Source organism: Odocoileus virginianus, chromosome 5 (assembly GCF_023699985.2).
Source record: "Odocoileus virginianus isolate 20LAN1187 ecotype Illinois chromosome 5, Ovbor_1.2, whole genome shotgun sequence".
NCBI classification, from domain to species: Eukaryota; Metazoa; Chordata; class Mammalia; order Artiodactyla; family Cervidae; genus Odocoileus; species Odocoileus virginianus.
Window position 1 is genome coordinate 60,458,387 of NC_069678.1, and position 25,392 is coordinate 60,483,778.

Below are 25,392 nucleotides of genomic sequence, written 5' to 3' on the forward strand. Positions count from 1 at the left end.
TACTGAGTTAAATTTAAATTTCAGATAAACAACAAATGTTTCTTTTTAGTATAAATATGTACCAGATATTACATGTACCAAATATCTTTTAAAGAGATTGGATTTCAAAGTCATAACACTCATAATGTGTCAGGTTTGGAGGTATAGTATATTCTTAGATAATTTAAAATATTCAAACTTGTTCTTTTTGATAGAAGTCTTTCCTTTTGATGAGAAACATCTGCAACTGTTACTGGAGCTTCATAATTTCAATTTATGTACTTGAGTTTTCCCTTTTAATCTGGTTGTTAATAGTGACAGACCCCCTCCCCCCCCAAAAAAAAAGGGGCTATGGCAGATTTGGGATGCTGGCCTGATAACTAAATACAGCATAGGCTTTATTTATTTATTTATTTTTTTTACAGATGATAAAAATCACTGTAGCAATTGAAAAAATCGAGGAATCAAGGTACACTATTTAGTTACTCTTTTGCTTTTACATTTAAGCCTTCTATCACTTTTTCTGTGCAAGATGGTTAATATTTAACCTCAAGCTTCTAAAGCCAGTTCTAAGGCCATGGGATGTTAACATGATTCCAAAGTAGATGACCAAGGTTTCCTTTGAACCATTTCACAGCCAGAGGTTCTACAACTTGTTACATTTTTTAAATTAGAAATCTTACCATGGATCAGACCCATGGACAGTTCAGTCTAATGCCATCTCTTGACTAGTGGAAAACATGATATGTGCTTGAAGGCCTTCATATTTAACTTGAAAGCAATACCCCAGAACAAGAAAATCATCCCCATAAGGACTGGTCATGACTCTCTTTAAGAACTGATTTCCAATTTTATCCTATGACATTCTCTGTGTTGTTTAAAATCCTGTATTAAATATTGCCTGATTAAAATTTTCAGTATTTTTGCCCATAAAAATCTACCATAGTTGATTTTTGAGATTACTACTATACCTATTTTAAACACATTATGTGGCACATATTGTGTTTAATGTTAATTATATTGATTTCTGCTACCCATCATCATATGCTCTTTGAGATAAAAGACAACAGGATACTTCAAAACTTGCCCTGGGAATCACTGCTTCCCAGGTTTGGGACAACCCCCTAGTTTGGAAATTTTCAAGATTAACTCTAGGGACCATCAAATAAAGAAAGAAAATCCCCAGATGACACTGAAATATCCTTTTCTTCCTTGAATAAATATACACTGTTTTAGTATTTTGATAATCCCTATACTAGAATATGTACTTGCAAATTGAGAAGAATCTGCCACAGATTAGAGATTTGAGTATATTTTTAAACCTTAAAGGATGAATTGTCTTAAGTAATTTATCTTCAAAAAAGATAGTCAACTTGTTTTACATTTTGTCTTTTCTGTTATTAGCGACTAAAATTTGTAAAAGATGAATGGATACTTTGAACAGGTGTCCATACAGTGCACTCCCAGATGTTTAAGTTTGTTGGAGCATGAAAGACTTATAAAAATAGTTTCAGAGTTGGATGTGTAGATTATACATGAAGTAGAAAGGGTTCTGATTATAGGATGGCTTTACCAGTGGGGTCTAACAGCATAAATAAAACTCTAACAATAGACTCAACATCATAATACCATGACATAGGATCAGCTGAGTATCCAACTAGGTCTGAAAATAAAATCCTATATTGTAACTTAGACTGAGAAACTTGGCAAGTTGTTGAGCTTCTTGGAGAATGTTCTTCTACCTTTAAAACGAGAAGGTTAGAAAATTATATATACAGTGGTTGCCAAAGCGTATGAGACCTTTGTAGAATTCGCACTTAAAACTGAATTTTGTCTCTGAATTTTAAAAGAATCTGAGCTCCTGGCATCTTTTTCAGTTGATTTGCATCTGGGTGGAGGTTTCAGTTGGCTCTTCAGCACCTAAACTCCTTTCATTGTTGACAAGAAATTAACTAGAGCATTCCCCTGATATGCAGCTGCAGGTGTGATGCAGTGCTATGTCATACAGATTATGTGACCCATGAGTTACTCATAGAAGTTCTGGCTTGCTGGTTGACATTTAGATTATTCACTAGTCTAAGGAGTGCAAACCAGAATTGCCAGAGATAGATGAAGCCTGTCAGATGAAGCTGTAACTCAACATGGCCTTGTGTTAAAGCCATACCGTCAGAAGGTTTATTTTGGAGATGTCCAGCTGTTTCAAATCTAGCCTTTCATGATTTCATGACTTAGCCAATTTCGGGAAATTAAGAGACTTCAGAAGTTATCTAGTATTAAACAGAAGCTATGAATGGTCACAGACTGACTGCTTGACATAAGGTGATAACTGCACTAAATATGGATTTAATTCAGACTTCCGCAGTTGAGGTCAATCCAGCAGCACATCTGAACTGAATATATGGCCAGGGTAGGGATAAGAGGAGTATCAGCAATATGTCAGGAAGGAAAAGTACAACCAATAATGGCGTAAGGACTAAGCTTCTATGCTTTAGACACAGCAGATATGGTTGTATTTTAGACATGACATGTATCCACCTAATGCTCCCAATTGAGTGTGCAGTGACTACTGTCAGTCTCTATAGAGTTTATATTCTTGTTCACAGAATGCAGATTTTCCAAGAGAAAAATAAGCTGAATACTCCAGTGTCAAACCAAACAACAGTAAAAATGTGCTTCATATTTCTGCTTACAAAGAAAGAGCAATATTTCTAAGACTTTGTTCTCTGTTATCTGATTGATTTGGGAGAAGGCTCCTGTACAAAGTTTTCTTGCTTCTGAGGGTACTTTGAAGAGTCACTGTGAACCAGATGGGGACCTCTGAACAAAGTTAACAATAAGGAAAACTAGTATTGGTTATAGGAAGCACCTATGTGTAGCATGGTATAGTGCAAAAGGAAACAGAATTCTTGGGTTCTAATAGATTTGCTACAAATAACATAGCTAGTTCTCAACAAATTAAGCTTCCAAGTGTGTGAAAGGTTTAGTCGCTCAACCAAGCCCAACTCTTTGGGACCCCATGTACTGAAGCTCACCAGGCTCTTCTCTCCATGGAATTTTCCAGACAAGAATATTGGAGTGGGTAGCCATTCCCTTCTCCAAGGGATCTTCTCAACCCAGGAATCGAACCCAGGTCTCCCACATTGCAGGCAGATTCTTTACCACCAGAGACATCAAGGAAGCCCAGCCTTCATGCAATTGATCCAACAAATATTTACTTGAATGCCTACCACATGTCTAGAGCTATTCCAAATGCCAGATCTATAGTAATGAACTAGGTAGAAACAATTCATGTCACCAATAACATTAGAGTCAAAGACAAGGGATTAGTGAAAAAAAAAAGAAGTCCTATAACAACAACAAAAGTAAAAAATCATAAATTGTGACAGCAAATTTTAAAACAAATAAGCTACTGAGTTAGGATAATCACAATAAAAATGGTCTCTCTAAAGAGATACCATCTAAGCTGAGGTCTGAACAGTAATAAGGATTGGTTGAATTGCTAACTTTAAAATTCTTTGATTATATGTTTTGTTAGCAAGTCATAGAAAAATAAAATGTCACCTTGTGAATTTCCCTTTAATTATTATTTTTAAGTCATTTGACTTTGAAGCAAAGAGAATAGATTTGATTCAAAGCACCATGATTTAGTGTCTGAGGATCTTGGACACATCAGCTTGCATCTTGGTTTCACATTGAATACGGAGATATAATAATACTTTCTTCTTGGTGATCATCAGATGAGACAACATAAATGACACTGCTGTATAAGAAGCAAAGTGCTCTTGAGATAGCTTTCCTTACCATGCTATCTGGGATCTGATAACACAAAAATATCAAACAGCTATACACTTAAAGAGAGTGGATCTTTATGTAATGCTCTATCCTGGAACCTCAGGAAGATGTAAGAGCAAATAAGCTATAAGTGAAGACATGATTCTTAAAAATCTCTACATGGCCCCATAATTAACGTTCACTCAGCAGAACCAGAGTTCTTGGGAAAGTGCTGTCCTGGCTCACATTGTTAGATTTGAAAAGAAGTGGTCAAAGAAGAAAAACCTCTCTTGAATTATTACTTACTAATATCTCCTCCTTATTCATTACCTTTATGAAAAAGCTCATTTTTTACTCAATATATTTATCTTATTCTAAAAATAATCCATTCTTGCCCAGAAGTCATGTGTTTTGTTTGTTTATTTTTGGCGAAGTTCTCCAATTTTACAATTTATCAAGGGCCCTAGAAAGACTTTTTTGAAAAGCAGTCTATGACCTTTATTAGTTTGAAAATTTTACTGTTAATATTTTACTTATATAGCATTCAACGATGACCTTACCTTAATGCCTCAAACACATAAAAGAAGATTACTAGTAAAGGAGCATTTTAAATTATTGCAAGCAAAACAAAATGAATGCCTTGAAATTAGATTATACTGATTGTAAAGTGTTTGGAAAACAGTACTGATTAATCTTGAGATATGGTCATGGAAGCTCCCATGCAATTGTTAAGGAAGATGCAAATGAATGTTGTGTAACTAGATCCTGAGTGTGTTACAATGCAGCAGGAAAAAATTCTGTGGCAGTTCATCTTGTCAAGAACACAAGTAATGTACTGGTCCTTGCCAAAAAAACATACCCATTGCATCAATAAATGCAGATCTAGCTAAATCATTCTGACCAATTACAGAATGGAGCCAGTATCAGCGATCACAATGGACAGGAGCTGAGAGAGGGAAGAAGGCACTGTGCCCTTTCATCTTGGTAGATGGGTAGCATCTGGCCAATGAAACTGACCCTTCTGGGCTATTACAGCAGGAGTTGGAGTCCATCTCATTAGTGACCCATCAGAAAGTCCCTAGCTTCTCACAATCAAGTTGGTGTGCAAAAGGATGCCAGAAATGCACATTACCCCTGGATAATCTAAGCATGTTCCATGAATTTAAAGTTTTTGAAAATGCAAAAAAAAAATTTCCCATCTTTAAAGTGCTGTGCCCACTAGTGAAATCATTACCTGTCCTAGTGTTGGTCAAAACCACGGTAAGTTATCAAAATTCTTCAAGCCAACACATTTCCTAAGTGACCAAATCAAGTAGAACTGCAGAGAGCTTTTCCAAAGAAAACCACCACCACCAAACCAATTACCATCAACTGGCCAAAGCCTTCATTTGCTTTTCACTTCTGTTCTGACCATAAGACAGAAGTAGAGCTATGCCTCCTTGATAATTTTTAGCTCCACTACCCAAAGCAAATATGAAGCCTCAAAAATTTAAAGCACAATTTCAGGAGTCAAGAGCTTGCAGTTTGAAACAGATATAAATAAAACCCCAGATAATGAAAATGTTAGCTATGATACTAACTGGTAAGATAGCTAAGAAAATGGTCTATGAAAATTTGATTCAAGTCAAAGTAGCTAAGGCAGGATTTCAAAAAAAGAGTCAAGAAGTCTAGAAGACCTATGATGTATTTGAGCCAAGAGGGGTTTTCTAGGCAACAAAATACCAAAAGAGGGGTAAAGTCTACATCTCTTCATTCTCAAGTTATCATAAAACTTCCTTACTTTCAATAGGTCTGCTGATATTGAGCAGATAGAGGGTAGAGAGGAAGTTAGAAGTTCACTGCTGTGAACAAGAGCTACTCAAATTTTAGACTATATTTTTCAACTCTGTCAGTTCTTTTCTTATACTTAAATGATTATCCTGGCTATTAAATAATCTCTTCTCCCCACTTTCACCTCCAGAAATGAAATCTTTTACATTTTTTTAGTTTTCAAATTCAAGTTCTGTATATCTCATAACAATGGCCAAAAAACTAAGCTTTCTTATTCATTCAGAAAATTTCATTTCCTACATTACATACTCACTTTGTCCTACTTAATAAGTAATGGTTAGCAATGAGTAAATATCAAAAGAGCTAAGGTTAGACTATTAAGTATATTTTAGGCATGGAATAATTTCCCCTAGTAAATACTATCCAGTAGTCCCCTTGTATCAGTGGAGGATATGTTCCAAGACTCCTGGTAGATGCGTGAAACCGAAGACTGTACTGAACTCTGTACATAAAATGCTTTTTCTTTTACCAATGATAAAGTTTAATTTACAATTAGGCACAGTAAGAGATTAACAATAGTAAATAACACTAAAATAGAACAATTATAATATAGTGTAATAAAAGTGACGTGAATGCAGTCTCTCGAAATATTGTATAAATTTAGTGCTTTCTCCATCTCAATTAAGCACTTATCACACACTGTGGCCATAGCTTTTGCAGCTTGAGGAGTAAAACTGGCACAATATTTCTTTTATTTTTCACAATTTCACCAACAGAAGATTTGTTCTTACCATAGATCTTAGCTACCTCAGATAAAATTCTTTTTCTTTTCCTTATTAACTCAAGAATTTTTACCTTTTCACTTAAAGGAAGCACATTTTATGACTTGTCTTAGGCATTTGGGACCATTATTATGTAAAATGTAAAATAAAGGCCATTTGAAAACAAGCACTGAGATATCAGAACAGTTGATCGGATGGCCCTCCTATGGGCAGGATATGTTGGATAAAGGGGTGAATCACGTGCCTCTGAGTGGGTGGAGTGGGACAGTGCGTGATTTCACCATACTAATCAGAACAGCGCACAATTTAAAACTTATAAATTGTTTACTTCTGGAATTTTCCATTTAATATTTCTGGACTGCTGTTGACCACGGGTTACTGAAATAGTAGAAAGCAAAACCACAAATAGGGTAGTGGGGCTACTACAAGCCAGAGGATCAGTTCTTTCCAAGTCATTTTCCCTTCATTTTTTCCTGCATCTTCTCATTTTAAGGATTTAGGTTAATAGCTTAAAATTCATCGATGTTTTACTGCAAGATATTTGCAATTTGCTTAATTCAGATATCTAGAAACATCAAAATTCATTTTGAGCTACCTAGACAAATCAAAATGTATCTCTATCTACTATAAGTGAGGTTTATTTGATTTCAAATGTTGACAAAGCATTAATTACATCAATATTGTTTGTAAATATGTAGCTGCCAACACTGTTAAACCAAGCTTCACCAAGATGTTGGTAACACAACTCAAGAATCCAGAAAGCATGTTTGAGTTGAGAGAGCTTTGCATAATTTAGGCCACTGGGCAGAAACATTCTGGGGTGCAGGGATAGAGTCAATCTGAGATAACTGTCTTCATTTCTACTTCCTAAACTAATAGCTCTGTTAAGCAGCAGAGAGAATTGAAACATTGACTATTTTTTCACCAGTTGGTAAAACTTTCCAGTTTATCACCTTCAATTTCAGAGAGAGGAAAGGAGGAAATAGAAAGAAGTTGAGCGCAGTTATGCAAATCACAGGGTTTTTACTACTTAAACTTTGGCATTGGGATCAGTGGAAAAGCAAATGAGTATCAAAAGTTTTAAAAATATTGTCCTTTAATCCGTTAATTTCATATATGGGAATCTAAGAAAAGAATGAAGAAATACATGATTATGTTAACTGAAAAAGTTGAAAATAAATTATCTGTGGGGTACCATTTCAGTTACACAAAAATAAAAATGTTAATCCTGGTTGCCTTAATGAGATTTTTTTATCTGATGATATATTAAATCAGATATATTATTATTCATAATAATTCAGAAGTTGAAATAGCAAAAAACAAAGAGAAGCATAACAAAACAATCAATGTCAGGGGCATTTAAAGTAACTTGCTCCAACTATTTCCTGCTAGATTTTGATCACAAAAGTTTCAGGAATACTAAATAAGTTCTCTTTATTTGAAATGATTAAGACATGGATAACTTTTATTCAGGAAAGGTAATGAGAAAGACAATGAGAAGGTTAAAAATCAATGCAAATTAAAACTAAGGAAGGAATGTCCCATGTCTTTATTAAGCTTAATCAGCTTTTTGCTGAAGATGAAGAGCAAGTTAGATTTTGTACCTCAGTCGTCCATTAATTAACCTGATGACCCTGGAGAAGTAATGCCATAATAAAATTAATTTTCATTTAGATTGTGTTTTACATTTTGCAAAGATCTTTGGAGCATATTGGATATTTAATCCTCAGTTTTTAATAATCCTCATCTATAAAATGAAGTCTTCAGACAGATATCTATGGGTCCTTTTGGGCTCAAGGTTCTAGAATTTTGTCAAATGCAACCACATAGACTATAACAAAAAAGAATATATTCAGATCTTCTTTGGTTAGGTTTATTAACTTTTACCATCCATTCTGACCAAAAACAGTAGATAGTTGCCAAATTAACACTCCACTTCACCCTGTCTGATTAGTTTTATCACACAGCCTATGTGGTAGGGTTAGACAGACATCTTTATTTAACAACAATACCTCTTCTTACTGTGCCCAAAACAACTGTTTAAAATTTTCAGATATAAAATGCTAAAACCTCTTGTCTTAAAGGTAAATTCTTAAAACTGGATACATCATTTTACCTCCTAGTATCTGTACTCAAATTTCATTTTTATAATTTGCTGAGGGTTATAACATTATGCACTATGCTGTTAGCAAAGAGTGAAGGGAACTAGACCACAGAGAGTTTTAAATGACCGTTTTTAAGATGACCATATTTTGAATAGCTTAAAAAAAAAGATGAAATTGAGTCATGGAGATGTATTTTCTTTTCAATAAGTTCACTGTACTTCAATCTCTGAAGCATTTGAAATGGCAAGTAATTAACTGAAGGAAACATGTGATTCACGGGTGGAACTGCCTGATTTATAGCTTTTAAACTCTACTTTCACAGAGAGAAAAAAATTATCAAGCACTTTCTAAAGAGAAAAAGATTATCAGTCACTTCCCACAACAGAAACAAAAGAAACAGGAGTTTTACTGTCTTCTTCATTTCTAAATAACGTAACAGCCCTTTCTTTGTGGAAATACTTGGCTACTTTAAAGTAAATCAAACAAAGGAAGTTACAGTAAAATATCCAAGAGACTAAACAGCTTGGCACCAGTTGAGGGAAACATCACGTACAAGTGGGCAAGACAGAGAGGGGCTGGCAGGTCCCTGAAAAATGCTAACGTGGAGGGATGTGCAGAGATGCACAACAACTGGCATAGAGCCTTCTGGAGTGTGAAATCCACTGACCACGGCACAAGTTTGTCCTGGCATCTTCTCGTTTGGTAAGTCCTAGCTTCCAGGGCTGAGCTATCTTGACTTGCTGAGCACACTTTTACTTAGAAGGAAGATGTTTTAGGAGAATAGCACAAAAGCAAGCTCCACCCTTGGCCTTTTATTTCACAGGTAACAATGGTATGGATTTGGGGAAACTTCTAGACTGGCACACACTCTAAAGGAAAAAAAAATAGATGAGAAGTAAGTATAAAAAGATGCAAAACAGAGCTTTATTCCATTGACATAGTGTACTTATATTTTTCAAAACTAGTGTTCTAGATTTAAATTGTACTCTAAATATAATAATTATTATTTTTTAATATGGAGAGAAAGATTCCCCTTAAAATGACTTATTTATTCTATTTTGAGAATATCTCACCTGCTAGCCAGAGGTACACCACTCAAAGATAATGTTCTTTCACTTCATTTCTGCTTGTTTTTTTTTAAAATTTATTTATTTTTAATTGGAGGATAACTGCTTTACAATGTTGTATTGGTTTCTGCCAGACACCAACAAGAATCAGCCATACACATACATATTTCCTCTACCTCTTGAGACTCCTTCCCAACTCCCACTTTATCACACCCTTCTAGGTTGTCACAAAGCACCGGGCTGAGCTCCCTGCGTCCTACAGCAAATTCCCACTAGCTATCTATTTTACACATGGTAGTGTGTATATGTCAATGCTACTTTCTCAATTCATCCCACTGTCTCCTTCCCCCGCTGTGCTCGTAATCTGTTCTCTATTGCTGCCCTGCAAATAGGTGCATCACATTTCTGCTTGTTTTTTAGAGATGTGTTCACTTGGGGACTTTCAAGTGAGTTAAGCAGAAAGATTAAACTTAATGGATTAGAATTCAGTGAAGGCAATGGTTCTGTAAATATCAATGCAGAAATATTTAAATTAAGTGAAATAGATTAGAGATTGAATTTATTACAAAGCACTAAACAACTTTCCAAATCTTTAAGTTTTAATTAGAGTAGAATGTGGAACACTGAATTAAACTCAATAATACAACTCTATTTTGTCAAAGAAAGAATGACTGAAATAATATTGGATAAAGAAAAAACAAGTTAAATTTCGATTTCATCTTTGTATGAAAACAAATCCAAGGAAGACAGTCTCTATGTTACTTGTAGGAAATTTCCCTGTATTAATTACTGCTACAGAAGCAATGCTCTTCAGTTTTATGGTCATACTGCACGCACTGAAAGGACATTGTATAGGAAGAAATTGCCCCTATTACTGGAGTGGGTAGCCATTCCCTTTTCCAGGGGATCTTCCCAACCCAGGGATCGAAGCCAGGTCTCCCACATTGCAGGTGGATTCTTTACCAGCTAAGCCACCAAGGAAGCCCAAGAATACTGGAGTGGGTAGCCTATCCCTTCTCCAGCAGATCTTCCCAACCCACTAATCAAACCCAGGCCTCCCCCATATCAGGTGGATTCTTTACCAGTTGAGCTGTCAGGGAAGCCCTATTTTAATCATAATGAAAATTTAAATATACCAATAATAGCCTCTCTCCATTTTCTTTTTATTTGGGGGAGAATAGGTAAAAAGGGAATTAGAGGGTAGGCTAAAGTCCTTTAAACAAAACTTTACTATCTTTCTTAGGCCATGTTAGAGATCTTGAATTTAGCAAACTGATGCAGTAGATTAGTTTAATATCATTATTTACAGTTTTCTGGGTGCTTTACAACCATTTTATACAACTATATTATTCTTCCCCCTTTTTTATGTTAACAGACACTGCTTCCCAGCCAAGAGCTGGAGGTTATTAATGGCTGGTCTACAAGCCCAGTGGATTTCCCTGTGGTTCAGATGGTAAAGAATCCACCTGCAATAAAGGAGATGTGGGTTTGACCCCTGGGTTGGAAAGATCCCCTGGAGAAGGGAATGGCTACTCATTCCACTATCCTTGACTGGAGAATTCCATGGACAGAGGAGCCTGGTGGGTTACAATTCATGGGTTGCAAAAAGTTGGACATGACTGAGCGACTAACACTTTCACAAGCCCAGAATATGGTATCTGCAGATTAGAATTTTGAATCAGAATTACCATCAGTGATGGCTAGAGTTGGAAGAGTAACACCTCCCAGAAACCACAATAACATTTCCTTGTAAGAGTAATTCAGTATCTCTATATCTCTATATTTATCTGTCCTATTGGGATCATGAGTAGTGAGTCAGATGGCCCTGGGTACGAATCCTGGCTCTAATCTTTACCTTAGATAATTCATTTCAACTCTCTAAGCCTCACTCTACTCATCTGTATAATGGGGATAAGAACAGTACCTATTTCAAAAGTTTCTATGAGTATTAATGATAGAATGTATTGATAGATTAGCAGTGTCTGCACACAAAATATTCACTTAAAAAAGTAGATTGGTTGTTTACTATTATTGTTCCATCAATAAACACTACAACTGAAGTAGACCATGGAGATAGTCTTCTCCAACAATGCTTTTGTTGTTGTTAAGAAAAGGCAAAGATTCAAAATGATTCAGTTGTTTAAGATAATACATCTCAATAAAGACAGAGCTAGAACTCAAACTCATGGCTTATTCCCAGGCTCTTTCCACTTTGTTGCCCCCAGTACTTACATACATCTGAGCAAGCAAGAAAGAAAAGTTGGATCAAAACAATGTATAAGTCCCCTACTTGGCCATAAGAACTGATTTTTATTGTGTTCTGCCCTCTAATCCAACGTCATCTCTAACATTTGTGGGGTCACATATCATAAGTCTAAATATATAAGACTATAAACTAAGCTACCTCCAATACACCTACCTTAAGAGACATCCCTTCCTAAGGAAGATCAGACTGAATTTAGAAATCCTGAATGCCTCGGATACGGTAGTGCAGGGGGATCCAGCTTCTGGACCATGCCCTACCCCGTTCTCTCTCCATGTCCCAGTACTGTCAGGGGCCTTGTATGTGGGTACCCCGATAAGTACACTCTCTGCTTGGATAGCCAGCATGTCTAAACTTCTCCCACACAACTCTCTCAAGCCAAACTGCTGCTTCTTGGCCACTCCTTGGACCTAAAGTTATGCTTTCCTGCAGCACATCCAGGAAACAGGCCTGAATAGACCCTGGAAGTGAGTTCAAAGCCATTTGAGCAGAAATGTGGGAGTCTAGTGGATGCAGTATAGACCAGTAGGGGTAACACAGGTGCTACCTCGACCCAGCAGCCTCTTCACCCCCTGGAGCAGAGCATAGCTGGACGAAGACTAGGCGAGGCTCTCTATAAGCACAGGGTCTAGGAAGAGGACTCCTCCGGCCGCAAGAGGGGCACTCTTCTAATCATGTCATTTAATTTGGGGCAAAGTGGAATTAATCCCTTTCAATAAATGGTCATTGGCTTATCACCTTCCTAACAGAGGTGTGAGATGAATTTGTTGACCAATAAGGTCTATCCTTTTTCAGTTCTGCTAGATCCAACATTTCCCATCCTATTGACTATACAAGTAGATAGAGAATGACTCACCAACGGTAAGGAAATCAACCTATCATGGTCATATTTCAGTGACATGCATCTTGGGTCCCAGGAGGCTCCAGGCTGGCAGAATTCTATGATTTTAATCCCTCCCGCCCCAAGGGCACAGGCAATTAGTTGGTTTAACATTTGGTGCTATAGTACAGCCCCACCTGAAGAAGCAGAAAAATAAACCTGCATAGCCGAGAGGACTCATTCCCCCTGTGATGCTGTCTGTAGAAGACTTTCTGGTGCCCTTAGAGAAAAAGGTCCCTCTATCTCCCTTTGCCATCTTACAGACTTCCTTAGCAAATATTTACTGAAAGGCTGGGTCCTGATGCTCTATTGTAAAGAAGTACTGATACTATTCGGGTCTTTTCTTTATAACAGCAGAACCTCCATTTTCACAGATAAGGCTCAAATCTTGTACTATACATAAAATAGCCCCAGAGCAAAGCTGGTTGAGAAATGGTGGACTTTAGGAGAAAGTTAGATCAGCGACCAACTGCTTGAACATAGCTCCTTAGTGCATATCACAGTCTGTTCATCTTTTGAAAAACATTAAACATGTCAGGTACAAATGACCCTTTTGACATTTTTCACCTGAAAATTTTAGGCAAGAAACTCTGCTTCCCAGTCAAACCTCCCTCTTCTCTGCCAGTCACAACGCCACCTCACTGGGACCGTTCTGTGTCGGTCCTTCCTCCGCCACTGTTGTTGTAACTCTGTACTTTTCTGCCTGCGTGTGTCAGGAAGGAGACAGGAAATTCTAGTCACCCTCAGAGCAGCTGCGCCATTCCCCCTCTCCTCCTCCAATGACGTCGGTTGGCTTTGGTGACACGAGGTCAGGAACTGAGCCACAGTGAAGGTCAGGAAGATAGGTCAGTGTTTATGCCGTTGTTGGGCTGGGGATCCTGCTGAGGTTATTTGCTTTCTTCCTTTCTATACTGTTTCTCTTTCCGTTCCTCTTTTTCTAATGTGGAGCCCAAGCATCCTGTTTTCAAAACATCTGACTGTTTTGCCACTGAGGAACTCAGGCTCTGATGCATTTCACTGAAGTGCAAGACAATTCTAATTCAGGAGGCGATAAAATTTAAAACAAAAATTAATGAATAAATGTAATCAGGCAAGCTGTGGTTACAGAAAACAGCTCTCACACATCTAGCTGAACTCGGGCTACTGGCAGAAGCTTCACTAGACATTCTTCTCATCTTGAAAGACAATGTCTTTGCCTCGTAAAACTCCTGCTTAATCTGTTCCATTTTGTTGTAATTCTTGGGGGGAAAATAATCAACAATACTGAGCCACCTGGCTCATCTTTCTCTGTAATTCTGGAATTCCATTGGGCCTAAAGGATGAGGGAAATTTGGGCTAAGGAGAAGTCATAGAAACAGTTTCTTATCTAACTCTCTGAGCCCTGAAGTTCACTTGGGATAGTTGGAATATTTGAGTCACAGCTTTCTTCAAAAAGGTTAAGAAAAAACAATAAACAAACAAATACATCCCAAGCCAGATGAACTGAATATAGACACTTGCTTTTCCTCTACTAGATGGAATATTCTACCATTTGCATTTTGACTGGCATACATCTAATCTCCAAACACTAAAGCAAAACACTGGCTCTCCCATCACCACTCTTATGTAAGTTCAGAAGCTGCAAACAAAACTCAGCAGTCACTTAGCTGATCACAACTAGAGAAACATATTGTTTTTGCAAAGATGTAGTGTATGCTTCCTATGTGGCGCTTGTGGTAAAGAGCCCGCCTGCCAATGCAGGAGACAAAAAGATGCAGGTTCGATCCTTGGGTTGGGAAGATCCCCTGGAGAAGGGTATGGCAACCAACTCCAGTATTCTTGCCTGGAGAATCCCATGGACAGAGGAGCCTGTTGGGGATACAGTTCATAGGGTCACACAGAGTCGGATACGACTCAAGCCACTTAGCACACTTAGCAACAGTGGATGCTATTAATAAGTTATCACTTCTTGAACTTTTCCTACATATCAGGGGCCTTGCTAAGTGCTTCAGATGCATAATCTCAGTCTTCATAACAACCTCAGCAAGATAGGTATACCACTTTTATCCCATTTTACAGAAGAAAACTAGGTCTTAGAGCAGTTAAGTAAGTTGGCCAAGGCCAAGTAGCTAATAAATGACAGAAACAGGATTTCAACCATAATCTTTTGACTCCGAAGCCCATGCTTTTCACATACTTCCAGTGTAGAATATCTTCACACTTACTTCCAAGTCTATAACTGAGAGATTTGCCACAGTTCCTTTATTCACTGAGAGTAAGCCAAAGATGACCAAAAAAGACTACACAATGATGATGATAATTTTAAACAGCAGTTCAGATGAAATACTCAAATAATTTTGACAATATTTAAAACTGAATATGGAATTTTAATTTTACCACAGATAATTCAGTTCCCCCTAAACTGGTATAAATCAAGTTCTTTTTGGTGGCCATAAAAATATTCTCATTATATTACATTATATGTGCTATGACTTAAGCTTCACCTGAGATGATTATCTGGATAATCAGGACTTTGGGGTTGGGGGTAAGTGGCTAAGTAAAAAGAGAGAGATCTTTGTAAAAACTGAAATTGACTTCTCCTGTCAGCTGGGCATTATTCATCACAGGGTAATTGCTTTGCCCTATAACCTCTCCAATGTAGCTCTAGAAACAGGTAAAGCTGCATGCCTTCTACTTAAACTAACTGTGTCAACATTAAGGTTTAGCCCTTTCTTTAGGGTTAGCTCTATTCAACTTTCATTGCTTCCTGCACATGACACCATAAAGAGAAGCGGAAGCCCGAAGCATTTAGAATTCTCACTAGGACCTACATGGCCCCTGGTGTCAGTGTCTCATGAACTATACATTGAATATGAAATTATTTATAATAAATTTGCAAGACACACAATATCTAATTTCAGCACTCCAGACACTAAAGCGGGTAGAATCCACAAGGCACCAACATTCAAAAATAAAACTCATGGCAATTTGCAGCTTTTCAATGAGGTACCTAGCTTTTTCTTCCTCTAAAGCTAGGTACCTACTTTATCTTAGTGACTCTAGAAGAAAGTTCAACGTATCCTTTATGATGAAACTTGCTAAAAAAAAACTACCCCTAAACACTGAATCTACATCTTGCATACCTATCAATGATCACAAAATGCAAACAGAGACTCTATGAATTCTTCAAAGGGGGCTAGAGCCTGTGTGAGACTCCTTCTGTGTACACGGACTCCAGTGTGGTTTGGAGAAGTTACACAGTTAAGCCCTTCTCATGGGGAAGCAGTTGGTTGAGATTTACAACAGCCTGGAAAAACCCAGAATTTAGCTTCAATTGAGAAATTCAGAGAAAAGTCAATAAATAGTTAAACCTCAAACCTCTTTTTTTCCAACTTGAATCTGAACTAGACTTTGAGAGAGACTTTTTTTTTCTTTGCCCTTTCATTAACCAACAAACAAGAGTAAGAAAAGTCCACTCTCTGTGCACCCCCACTAAACTTTGGGATGTGATGCTTCCTCTGCTCAGATCCTTTGAGCAGGAGCCAGCAAGTCTTGATAGGAAGGCAATCCTTTTAACCCCAGGAAAAAGGAGCAGGGACGCACATTCAGGGCTGGAAAGGGCTTTTGGCAGGTGTGAAGCAAAGTCTCTTCCCATCCCCAGAACTCTTAAGACAAAAGATAATACCTCAGGCTAGGATGTTTGGGGATTTTGAAATGTGTATTTATGAGGCTGCAGTGTTAAGATTTCAATTAAAATAATAGACAAATACACATACATTCATATGTATATGTATATAGTTAACATTCTCTGAGAGAAAAATACAAACAAAAAGCAACAACTCTCACTTCATAAATCAGCACTCTAAATCCAGGTGTTACTTAAACAAATGATATAATGGTAGATAATTAAAGCTCCCCAACACTAAATTTTGTCTGGGCACTGTACATAAAACTATTTCTTTGCAAATGAGTGGAACTTCATTTCAAATGATTCCACTATGCAAAGCAGCAAACTTTTAAAAAGTAATTTTCTTTTTTGGAGACAAAGTATATTGCTTCTTTTTTTAATCTTAGGTCATACCAGCATCAGAAAAGAAAGGTTTGAGAATCCCAGAACGTCCTTCTGAGAATTTCAGAATTTAGGAAACTTCAGGGCAAATCATTCTCGCCAATGCTATACAGAAGTCGCATTATTTTCTTGTTCAAAAAACACATATATATAACACTTGATTGCAACACAACAATTTCACCTATGGGTTCATTCAGATACAAAACAAAAAATTTTTTTCACTTGTATAGTGATTTGTATACTTCATAAACACTTCTCACCTTAAACACATTCCAAAAGACATCAATAAGAAAAAGGTTTGGTTTCTGGGAATTGTACTGAGGATAAGAGCTTGGGCTGAAGCACCAAGACACAAGCGAAGAGTGGCATTTTCAAACAGAATCATTGGAGGCAGATCGACAAAGCTGACAGTCGAGTCCCCGTGCACCTCTGCAGCTGGCAGAGGCCAGGGGAGTCCACAGCTCGCCGCGCGGTAGCACTTTCTTGAATAAAACGGTCATCTCTTACCTTGTTAGATGCCATCTCACTAACAGAGCGGTAGGTCTGTATGGTCTCTAGCTGGTCTAAGCACCAGTCCAGTTCCTCTAGCGTTTCCATTGCTAATTTTTGATAAGATTCTTCTGCAAACAAACACACAGACATGTAGTTAGGCTGGAGCGGCTGCAGACTGTCCATAGCCGAGTCACCGCTGCCGCCGCTGATCCCGGCGCTACTGAAGGTGGCCCCGTGCTCCTTCATTATTTGCGCGCCGACTCCTTCCTTCCAGCTCTCTCCACCAGGAGAACAAATCACCGTGGTGCTCTGCCCGGGATGGCTGGTGCCAAGTTTTCACGCCCCCCGCCCCCGGGCTAGATGAAGTGTCTGCGATCTACCAAGAAACTTCCTCTGAGGAAGAAGGCGGGGAACCGGCTCTTAAAAGCTCATCTGCATACATGAGTCCTAAAACTAAAGGCAGAAGCAGTCAGTTTTCTCAGGCTCTCTGTGCCTTAGTCATCTCGGGATTCTTTAGGGTGCGTGATGTCATTTCTGAGTGTTTGCAATCTAGAGGAGAAATGAGGAAAGCGTTTTCTCATCTGGCTTTTCTTCTAAATGAAAAGTACAACCGAAAAGTGGAGGGGGAAACTGACAGTTACATTGGAAGGCCTGTGCATTCATTCATTCCGGGGAAATGTGCAAATGTTGGAATAACTTTCAATTCAGCAGACACTGACCAACGCAAGCGAGGGGAGAAGGCTAGCCCTCCTCTCTTCTGAGTCTCCGTTTAAGTCGAGGCAAAATGAGGTCTCCCCGATAAGGCTTCGGTCTCGGAGACACTGTCTGGAGTTTTACGTGAACACATTTATTGGCCCTAGAGTCTAGGCAATTCTTGTTATACTAAACAAAGCTAAAACTTCTCTTCTGCAACTCCCAGGATCACAGGGAAATTCTGAACCGGACTTTTAGGTGGAGCCAGATGTGACTGTGGCAGATTTTTTGATGAAAGCTGGGGGCTCAGATTTGTTACCATAGGAATCTAGGCTTTCTGTAAATATTTCTCAGTGGTCTGTTAAGAAAAAAAAAATACAGCATTGCTTTTAAGTTCATATTTTTGCTGGGTAATGAAACTCTTTTTAAGTGTTTGCAGTATGTCATTCCATACCCCAAAGTTTGTGAGTCTAAGCTAACACGGAAGGCTACTGACTTAAGAACCCTATCTCAATAAGCACTGAAATTAATTTTATAAATGCTAGATGAACTAATGATGCTACAGACAGCTATAGAAAAACTCTTCGGGCTCTCCTGCATACGTGACTTATATTGAGGGGAACAACATCCTTTAAGTCTACAGAGCTTTCTGGAATGGAAGCACACAGTAGACACTAATAAAATTAAAAATCTCACATGAAATTCTATTATAAAGAAAAGACTCACATATTCCTGTCATATTTAGAATACATTTTTATATGTTCATACAGAACTCCCAGGGAGACCACATAGTTTTATTATTATTATTATTTGAGTAATTTTATGTGTGTGACACTCACACTTGAAGCAGAAAGGGGAATAAACAGAAGAGAGATTCCAAGTGGCTGGAACCACTTGGCGCAGATGCACATTTCAAAGAATAGGTGTTTTGTTTATCCCCCACATATGGTTACCCTTCAGGGAAACCAGGGGTTAAAACTCAATATCCTGTATGTCACACTTAAAAAGCCACAAAACCACTGGAGGTGACTTCCTCCATTTTTTTCACACTCCTCAGAAATGTGCAGACCAGAATTGAGGTGTTTTCAGTAAAACTCATTTCAAGCCAGACTCACACATCCTTTCCCTCCTTTCTTCCTCAATTTTGCCAAGCTGCTTCAACACAAAGCATCTCCTCATTGACTCTCTATAGTGTGTCTGAAACACCCCCTCTTCTCTGTTTCCTTCCAGAAGAGCACTTCATCTAAGGAAGCTTTTCCTGAAGTGACAGAACTCTCCGGTTCTCTCTCCAGACCTCTCGTAAAAAAGTCCAGCCACTTCCTAATTCCTCAGGCTTCACCACCCTGGTATCTTCCACATCACAGTCCGTGGTTCTCAGTAATTAAGATCACACATTCACGAGGATGGTGGGGAGTGAGCTGAGCAGCTTGTGTGGAGCATTTTGAATAGACTGATGCACAAAACAACTATGGGATGATAAGTTACATTTCTCTTTCAGGAAGAGGAAAAAAGGGATCAGATGTCCACTCACAAATCAGAGAAATGCAAATCAAAACCACAACGAGGTACCATTACATGCCAGTCAGGATGGCTGCTATCCAAAAGTCTACAAGCAATAAATGCTGGAGAGGGTGTGGAGAAAAGGGATCCTTCTTACACTGTTGGTGGGAATGCAAACTAGTACAGCCGCTATGGAGAACAGTGTGGAGATTCCTTAAAAAACTGGAAATAGGACTGCCATATGACCCAGCAATCCCACTCCTGGGCATACACACCGAGGAAACCAGATCTGAAAGAGACATGTGCACCCCAATGTTCATCGCAGCACTGTTTATAATAGCCAGGACATGGAAGCAACCTAGATGCCCATCAGCAGACGAATGGATGAGGAAGCTGTGGTACATATACACCATGGAATATTACTCAGCCATTAAAAAGAATTCATCTGAATCAATTCTAATGAGATGGATGAAACTAGAGCCCATTATACAGAGTGAAGTAAGCCAGAAAGATAAAGAACATTACAGCATACTAACACATATATATGGAATTTAGAAAGATGGTAATGATAACCCTATATGCAAAACAGAAAAAGAGACACAGATGTACAGAACAGACTTTTGGACTCTGTGGGAGAAGGCGAGGGTGGGATGTTTCGAGAGAATAGCATCGAAACATGTATATTATCTATAGTGAAACAGATCACCAGCTCAGGTTGGATGCATGAGACAAGTGTTCGGGCCTGGTGCACTGGGAAGACCCAAAGGAATCGGGTAGGGAGGGAGGTGGGAGGGGGGATCGGGATGGGAAATACATGTAAATCCATGGCTGATTCATGTCAATGTATGACAAAACCCACTGCAATGTTGTGAAGTAATTAGCCTCCAACTAATAAAAATAAATGAGAAAAAAAAAAGAAAAATAGCAAGGATAGAAGTGAAGCCCTGAAGAAAGAGGAAAAGTCTTCAATGATCTATCAATTAAGTGCCATCTCCACAACTCATTCCTTGTCTATTATACAGAAAGAGCACACACATGCTCCTAGAGTTGGGACAAGAGTGAGATGCCAGGGACTTCTCTGGTAGTCCAGTGGCTAAGACCCCATGCTCCCAATACAGGGGACCCTGGTTCAATCCCCGGTCAGGGAACTAGATCTCACATGCTGCAACTAAGAGTTCCCATGCTGCAACTGAAGATCCTGGGTGCTGCAACTAAGACCAAGCACAGCCAAATAAATAAAAATAAATATTAGAAAAAAAAATAGTGAGGTGCCAGTGACTGGCCAACGGATATGGTAGGATCTTACTCCCCTGTTTTCTCTTATTCTGGTCATTCACGATATTTTTTAGGTAAAAAGTTAAATTTTGAAGTAAATGAAAATTTGCTCCTTCCCAGATTCTTCATCCATTGTCAAGGCTTTCTTTATGCCTCTTTTGAGAGCCTTCTTATCCCAGTAACTAAGGCAGGAGGCACAGATGTCAGAGTGGGTTAAGGATGGGGGCATCACAGCCCAGCTACTTATCGGTACAGCCAAAGGAAAGGATCAGTGCAGCTCAGGCTGGCCTCCACACTAGAACTCTGTGGCTCCAGCACCAGATCTCATGCTTGTACCTAGTAGACTCTCAGTAGATACTCAGAGGAATGGAAACCAAAGTGCCTGCCCAAGCAGCATGCAAATATTGGGTACCTGGGGGCTGAGGATGCATCTGGAGCACTGAGGAAAGAGCACCAGCTTTGCAGTGAACCGCAGGCATTTTGACTTTCTCTCCTACCACTTACTGCATGATCCTGGAACTCTATTTCCCACATCTTCAAATAAGGAGAATATCTATCTCATAAAGTTATAAAGGGGCTAAATGAGATAAAGTATATAAAATATCTCCATGATGTGTGTGTGTATATGTTAGTCACTCAGTCATGTCCAATCCTCTGTGGCCCTGTGGACTGCAGCCCACCAGGTTCCTCTGTCCATGGGATTCTCCAGGCAAGAATACTGGAGTGGGTAGACATTCCCTTCTCCAGGGGATCTTCCTGAACCAGGGATCGAACCCTGGTCTCTTGCATTGCAGGCACCAGGGGAGCCCCATCTCAGAGGATAACCAGTTCTTAGTAGGTAATCAGTACACAGAAGTATAATTATTAGCGACAATCAAAGGAACCCCCCAAACCTGTTTTGTGAGGATAGGGAGGAAAGAAAAGAGAGATAGAAGAACTGCATATTCAATAAGAGGTTTTATAGTCCGAATCAGTTCCATAATTATCTGGGCCCAGTGAAAAATGGAATGCACAGTCCCTTGTTCAAAAAGCAGGAAGAAGTGCTGTGAAAGGTCTTAAAATGTGAAGCTTTTTTCTTTTTTCTGAAGTTGCTCTCTCTCAACCTATTGTGGAGGTATTGTTTTTTCTAAGTAAACTGCTTATTATAAAATAGTTCTAGATTTACATAAATATTGCAGAGATAATAGAGACTTTGTATCTACCCCATATCCAGGGTTCCCTATAGTTAATATCTTAAAATGGCACATTTGTCACAATTAATGAATGGCACAGTGTGTTTCATTTACTCTTTAAAATCATGTTACTTCAGGCAGAGGGATATTAGGAGGAGAGTGCAGACCCTTGTAGGACCCCAGAGACCCTGCAGCCTCTGACTTAGGGCACATGCACAACTTACCAGTTGCTGGAGGGCAACTACCTGCCAACTTCCAAACTGTGTTTCATGCCCCAGGCCTGGGCAGGCTCTGGGGAATTAAGACGTTTCCCTTTGCCATGGTGCCAATGCCCCAAGCCCCAGAAAACAGGCTACAGCCTCTGCACAAGGATGCACTAGATACCTTGGTTGGGGTGGACAAGAGGATCAAACGTGGGCCATGTCTACTGAGGTACCACCATGCTGGCCCAGGGCAGGGACAGCTGCTCCCATGCCTCACCTAAGCTGTTGCGAGGCATCCATGTCCAACTCAAAGCCTCTCTGCACTTGGAGAGGCCCTCACTGGGACTGGACGGCAGCAGCGGTCCTGGGATGGGGGAGGAGGAGGGGTGCTGGAGGAGCCCCAGGGTGACAAGGATCAGGGAAACGGCTGCTGAGAATACTGCCAGGGGAGACAGGCAGGTGGCAGGAGAGGGGGCACAGCATGAGCTGATGCTCCAAGTCACCAGAATCTATGCTCCATTTTCCCATCAGACTTTACTCACAAAACAGATGAAAGATAAAATCGTCACAAGTTTCAAGACTGACTATAAGGTCTTTGGAGGGAGGAGCCCTGTGCAGCTGTGTGGGTCACGTGCCCACAAAGCTGGTTATGTTCCTTTTCTTACAAAAATGACTCCGGGAAGGAAGGATGCTTAGCACCTCAGAAGCAAGTCTCAAGAGGATAAGAGCAGGTAATAGGACCATGTATGGTCATGGGGTGACCCTACTTGTCAAGAATTTTCAGAGGGAAGAAGGAGCTGGGATAACCTCCCTTCTGTTTCCCTTCTCTTCCTCTTTCACTTCAACAAGAGTGACAAAAGATTTACTTCCTTCTGTGGGTCTGATAAGTATTGCATTTGATGCTGAGAAATAGGAAGAAAGGCTGAATGAATAATTATAATTAATATTAATCTGGTAAATAAACATGGCATTCATAAAGCTCTTTCCTCAAAGGAGCGCCAGGCACACTACCCCTTAATCCTTGCAACATCTCTGTGCAATAAACACTGAAGAGGTATGACTATCTCTAATGCACCTTAAGGCACAAGCTAAATCACAGGCTAAATTAACAGAGCAAGATTTCCGGGACAAGACCATAGCTTGGTCAATAAAATAGAGGATTCACTACAGGACTGGAAATCCATGCATTCCTGAAATTGCTGTGTCTACAGTGGCATCTTACCCTTGGGTCTTTCTATTTCAAATTGTGTAATTGCTTTCCTGAATGTTGTCATTTCTCAAGTCTCTTCTTCCCTTTTCTGATCCACCTAACACAGCTATTAGCAAAATATTTACTGTGCAATATTTACTCAGAAGACTGGCTTGGTTCTGGTCCCGCCTCTTGTTTCTGTGGGTAACCTCAGGCAAGTTACCTAAGTTTGCTGAGACTACATTTTTCTATCTGGAAAGTGAACATAAGAAGAATACTTACACTGTTCTTACAGGGAAGCTAAAATAGGAGAACTCACACAAAACCAGACTCTACCTTTAAGTTTAATGCACATTTTATAAATATCACATTTATTATTATAGAGTGGATATAGGTGCATTGGAGACAACTAGAAAATTATAGAGTAGCAAAATATTTGAAATGATAATACTATTGTTATTCCCCTGTGTATACCCTTTCATGTATGCATGTATATAGTCAAAAATAGACAACACTTGGAATTCCCCAGTGGTCCAGTGGTTAGGCTTCCATGCTTTCAATGCTAAGGGCCCAGGGTTTGATCCCTGGTTGAGAAACTAAGATCCCACAAGCCATGCAGCATGGCCAAAAAGAAAAAAAAGAAAGGAAAATAGGCAACATTGTACAAACTGTTGTGTAACATTTTTCTTTTTTAGTCAATGATCTCCCCTCTTCTGCTTTAATAATTTTCCAGCTCAGCTAATATTTAGCTCATATTTCAGTATTCCCAGTTTTTTTTCATGCAAATTCAGTAGAACATGTGTGCGTATGTCTATGTGTGCTAGAAGAGAGGTACTGGATGGGAGAGACGCAGAAAAGGGCACAAGGAAAGGGCAATGAGAAACCTCAGCCACAAACAGCAAGCTGCTCAGAGCTGGAAAGCAGGGAACCAGATTTTGAGCAGTGATGAAGTCAATGGTCCAGCTGGTAACAGACCTCAGATGCCCTAAAAGTTGGCCCCACACTCTGTGCAGGAAAGCAGGATCTTATTACTGATCTCTGGGAAAAAATCAAGATGGAGGGCCTTTACATAATTATATCATTTGGCTTAGAAGCCCTCGGAATGAGGGTTTCTCAATACAGATGAGAAAACTGGGTCTCAGAGAGGTCCCAAATTCATATAATCAGCAGATGAAAGCATCACAATACACCCCAGTATAAATTTTCTATAAACTATATCTAAATGCAGTTTGTTTTTTATTGAGATATGATTGGCATATAAAAAAGCTGGACATGTTTCATGCATACATCTTGATGAGTTTGAAGATAAGTAAATACCTGTGAAACTATCACCATGAATAATCTCATAAACTTAACCATCTCCTCTAAAAGTTTCCTCCCTCCTTCTTTGTGTATGTGTGTGTGTGTACACATGTGTGATAAGAACATTTAAAGAAGATCTATTTTAACTAATCTTTACATATATCATACAGTATGCTTAGCCATAGGTATCATGCTATATAGCAGGTCTCTAGGATTTTATTCACTTTGAGGATCTGAAACTATATACCTTTTAATCAACACCTCTCCAATCCCTGTTCACCCAGCCCCTGGTAACTACTACCCTCAGCTTCTATGAATTAGAGTATTTCAGATTCCTGATATAAGGGATCATTCTAAATGCAATTTTAACACACCTTTGTAGATATCAGAAACCAGTCTGTCAAGATTCCCAGACTTTCTACCCCAAGACAGGGCATAGAAAAGAAATATAAATAACCTTTTGTTTCTCTTCCCTGATAGCTCAGTTGGTAAAGAATACACCTGCAATGCAGGAGACCCCAGTTCGATTCCTGGGTTCATTAAGATCCCCTGGGGAAGGGATAGGCTACTCACTCCAGTATTCTTGGGCTTCCCTGTGGTTCAGCTGGTAAAGAATCCGCCTGTAATGCGGTAGACCTGCATTTGATCCCTGGGTTGGGAAGATCCCCTGGAGAAGGGATAGGCTACCCACTCCAGTATTCTGGCCTAGAGAATTCCATGGACTATACAGTCCTATACAGTCTATACAGTCCATGGGGTCGCAGAGAGTTGGACACGACTGAGTGACTTTTACAGTTTTGTTTCTCTGCCTCACATAGTCAGACTCTTTTCATTAGAGAAGGTGGTATTATTTTCAAAATTGTGTGGTGGTTAGATCAATCAGAACAATTGCTACAGGCAA

The 25,392-nt window shown here is 39.1% G+C and overlaps 1 protein-coding gene across 4 annotated transcripts in view; it reads right to left on the reverse strand.

The window, feature by feature from the left end:
- The window catches only part of PDE4B (phosphodiesterase 4B), a 636,924-nt gene that overhangs the window by 26,699 nt on the left and 584,833 nt on the right, over window positions 1-25,392 (reverse strand). For all 4 annotated transcript variants that reach the window (XM_020877728.2, XM_020877731.2, XM_070468014.1 and 1 more), the window contains one exon: window positions 17,173-17,285. In XM_020877728.2, coding sequence (XP_020733387.2) covers window positions 17,173-17,285 — 113 coding nt within the window. The remainder of the gene's footprint in view (window positions 1-17,172; window positions 17,286-25,392) is intronic.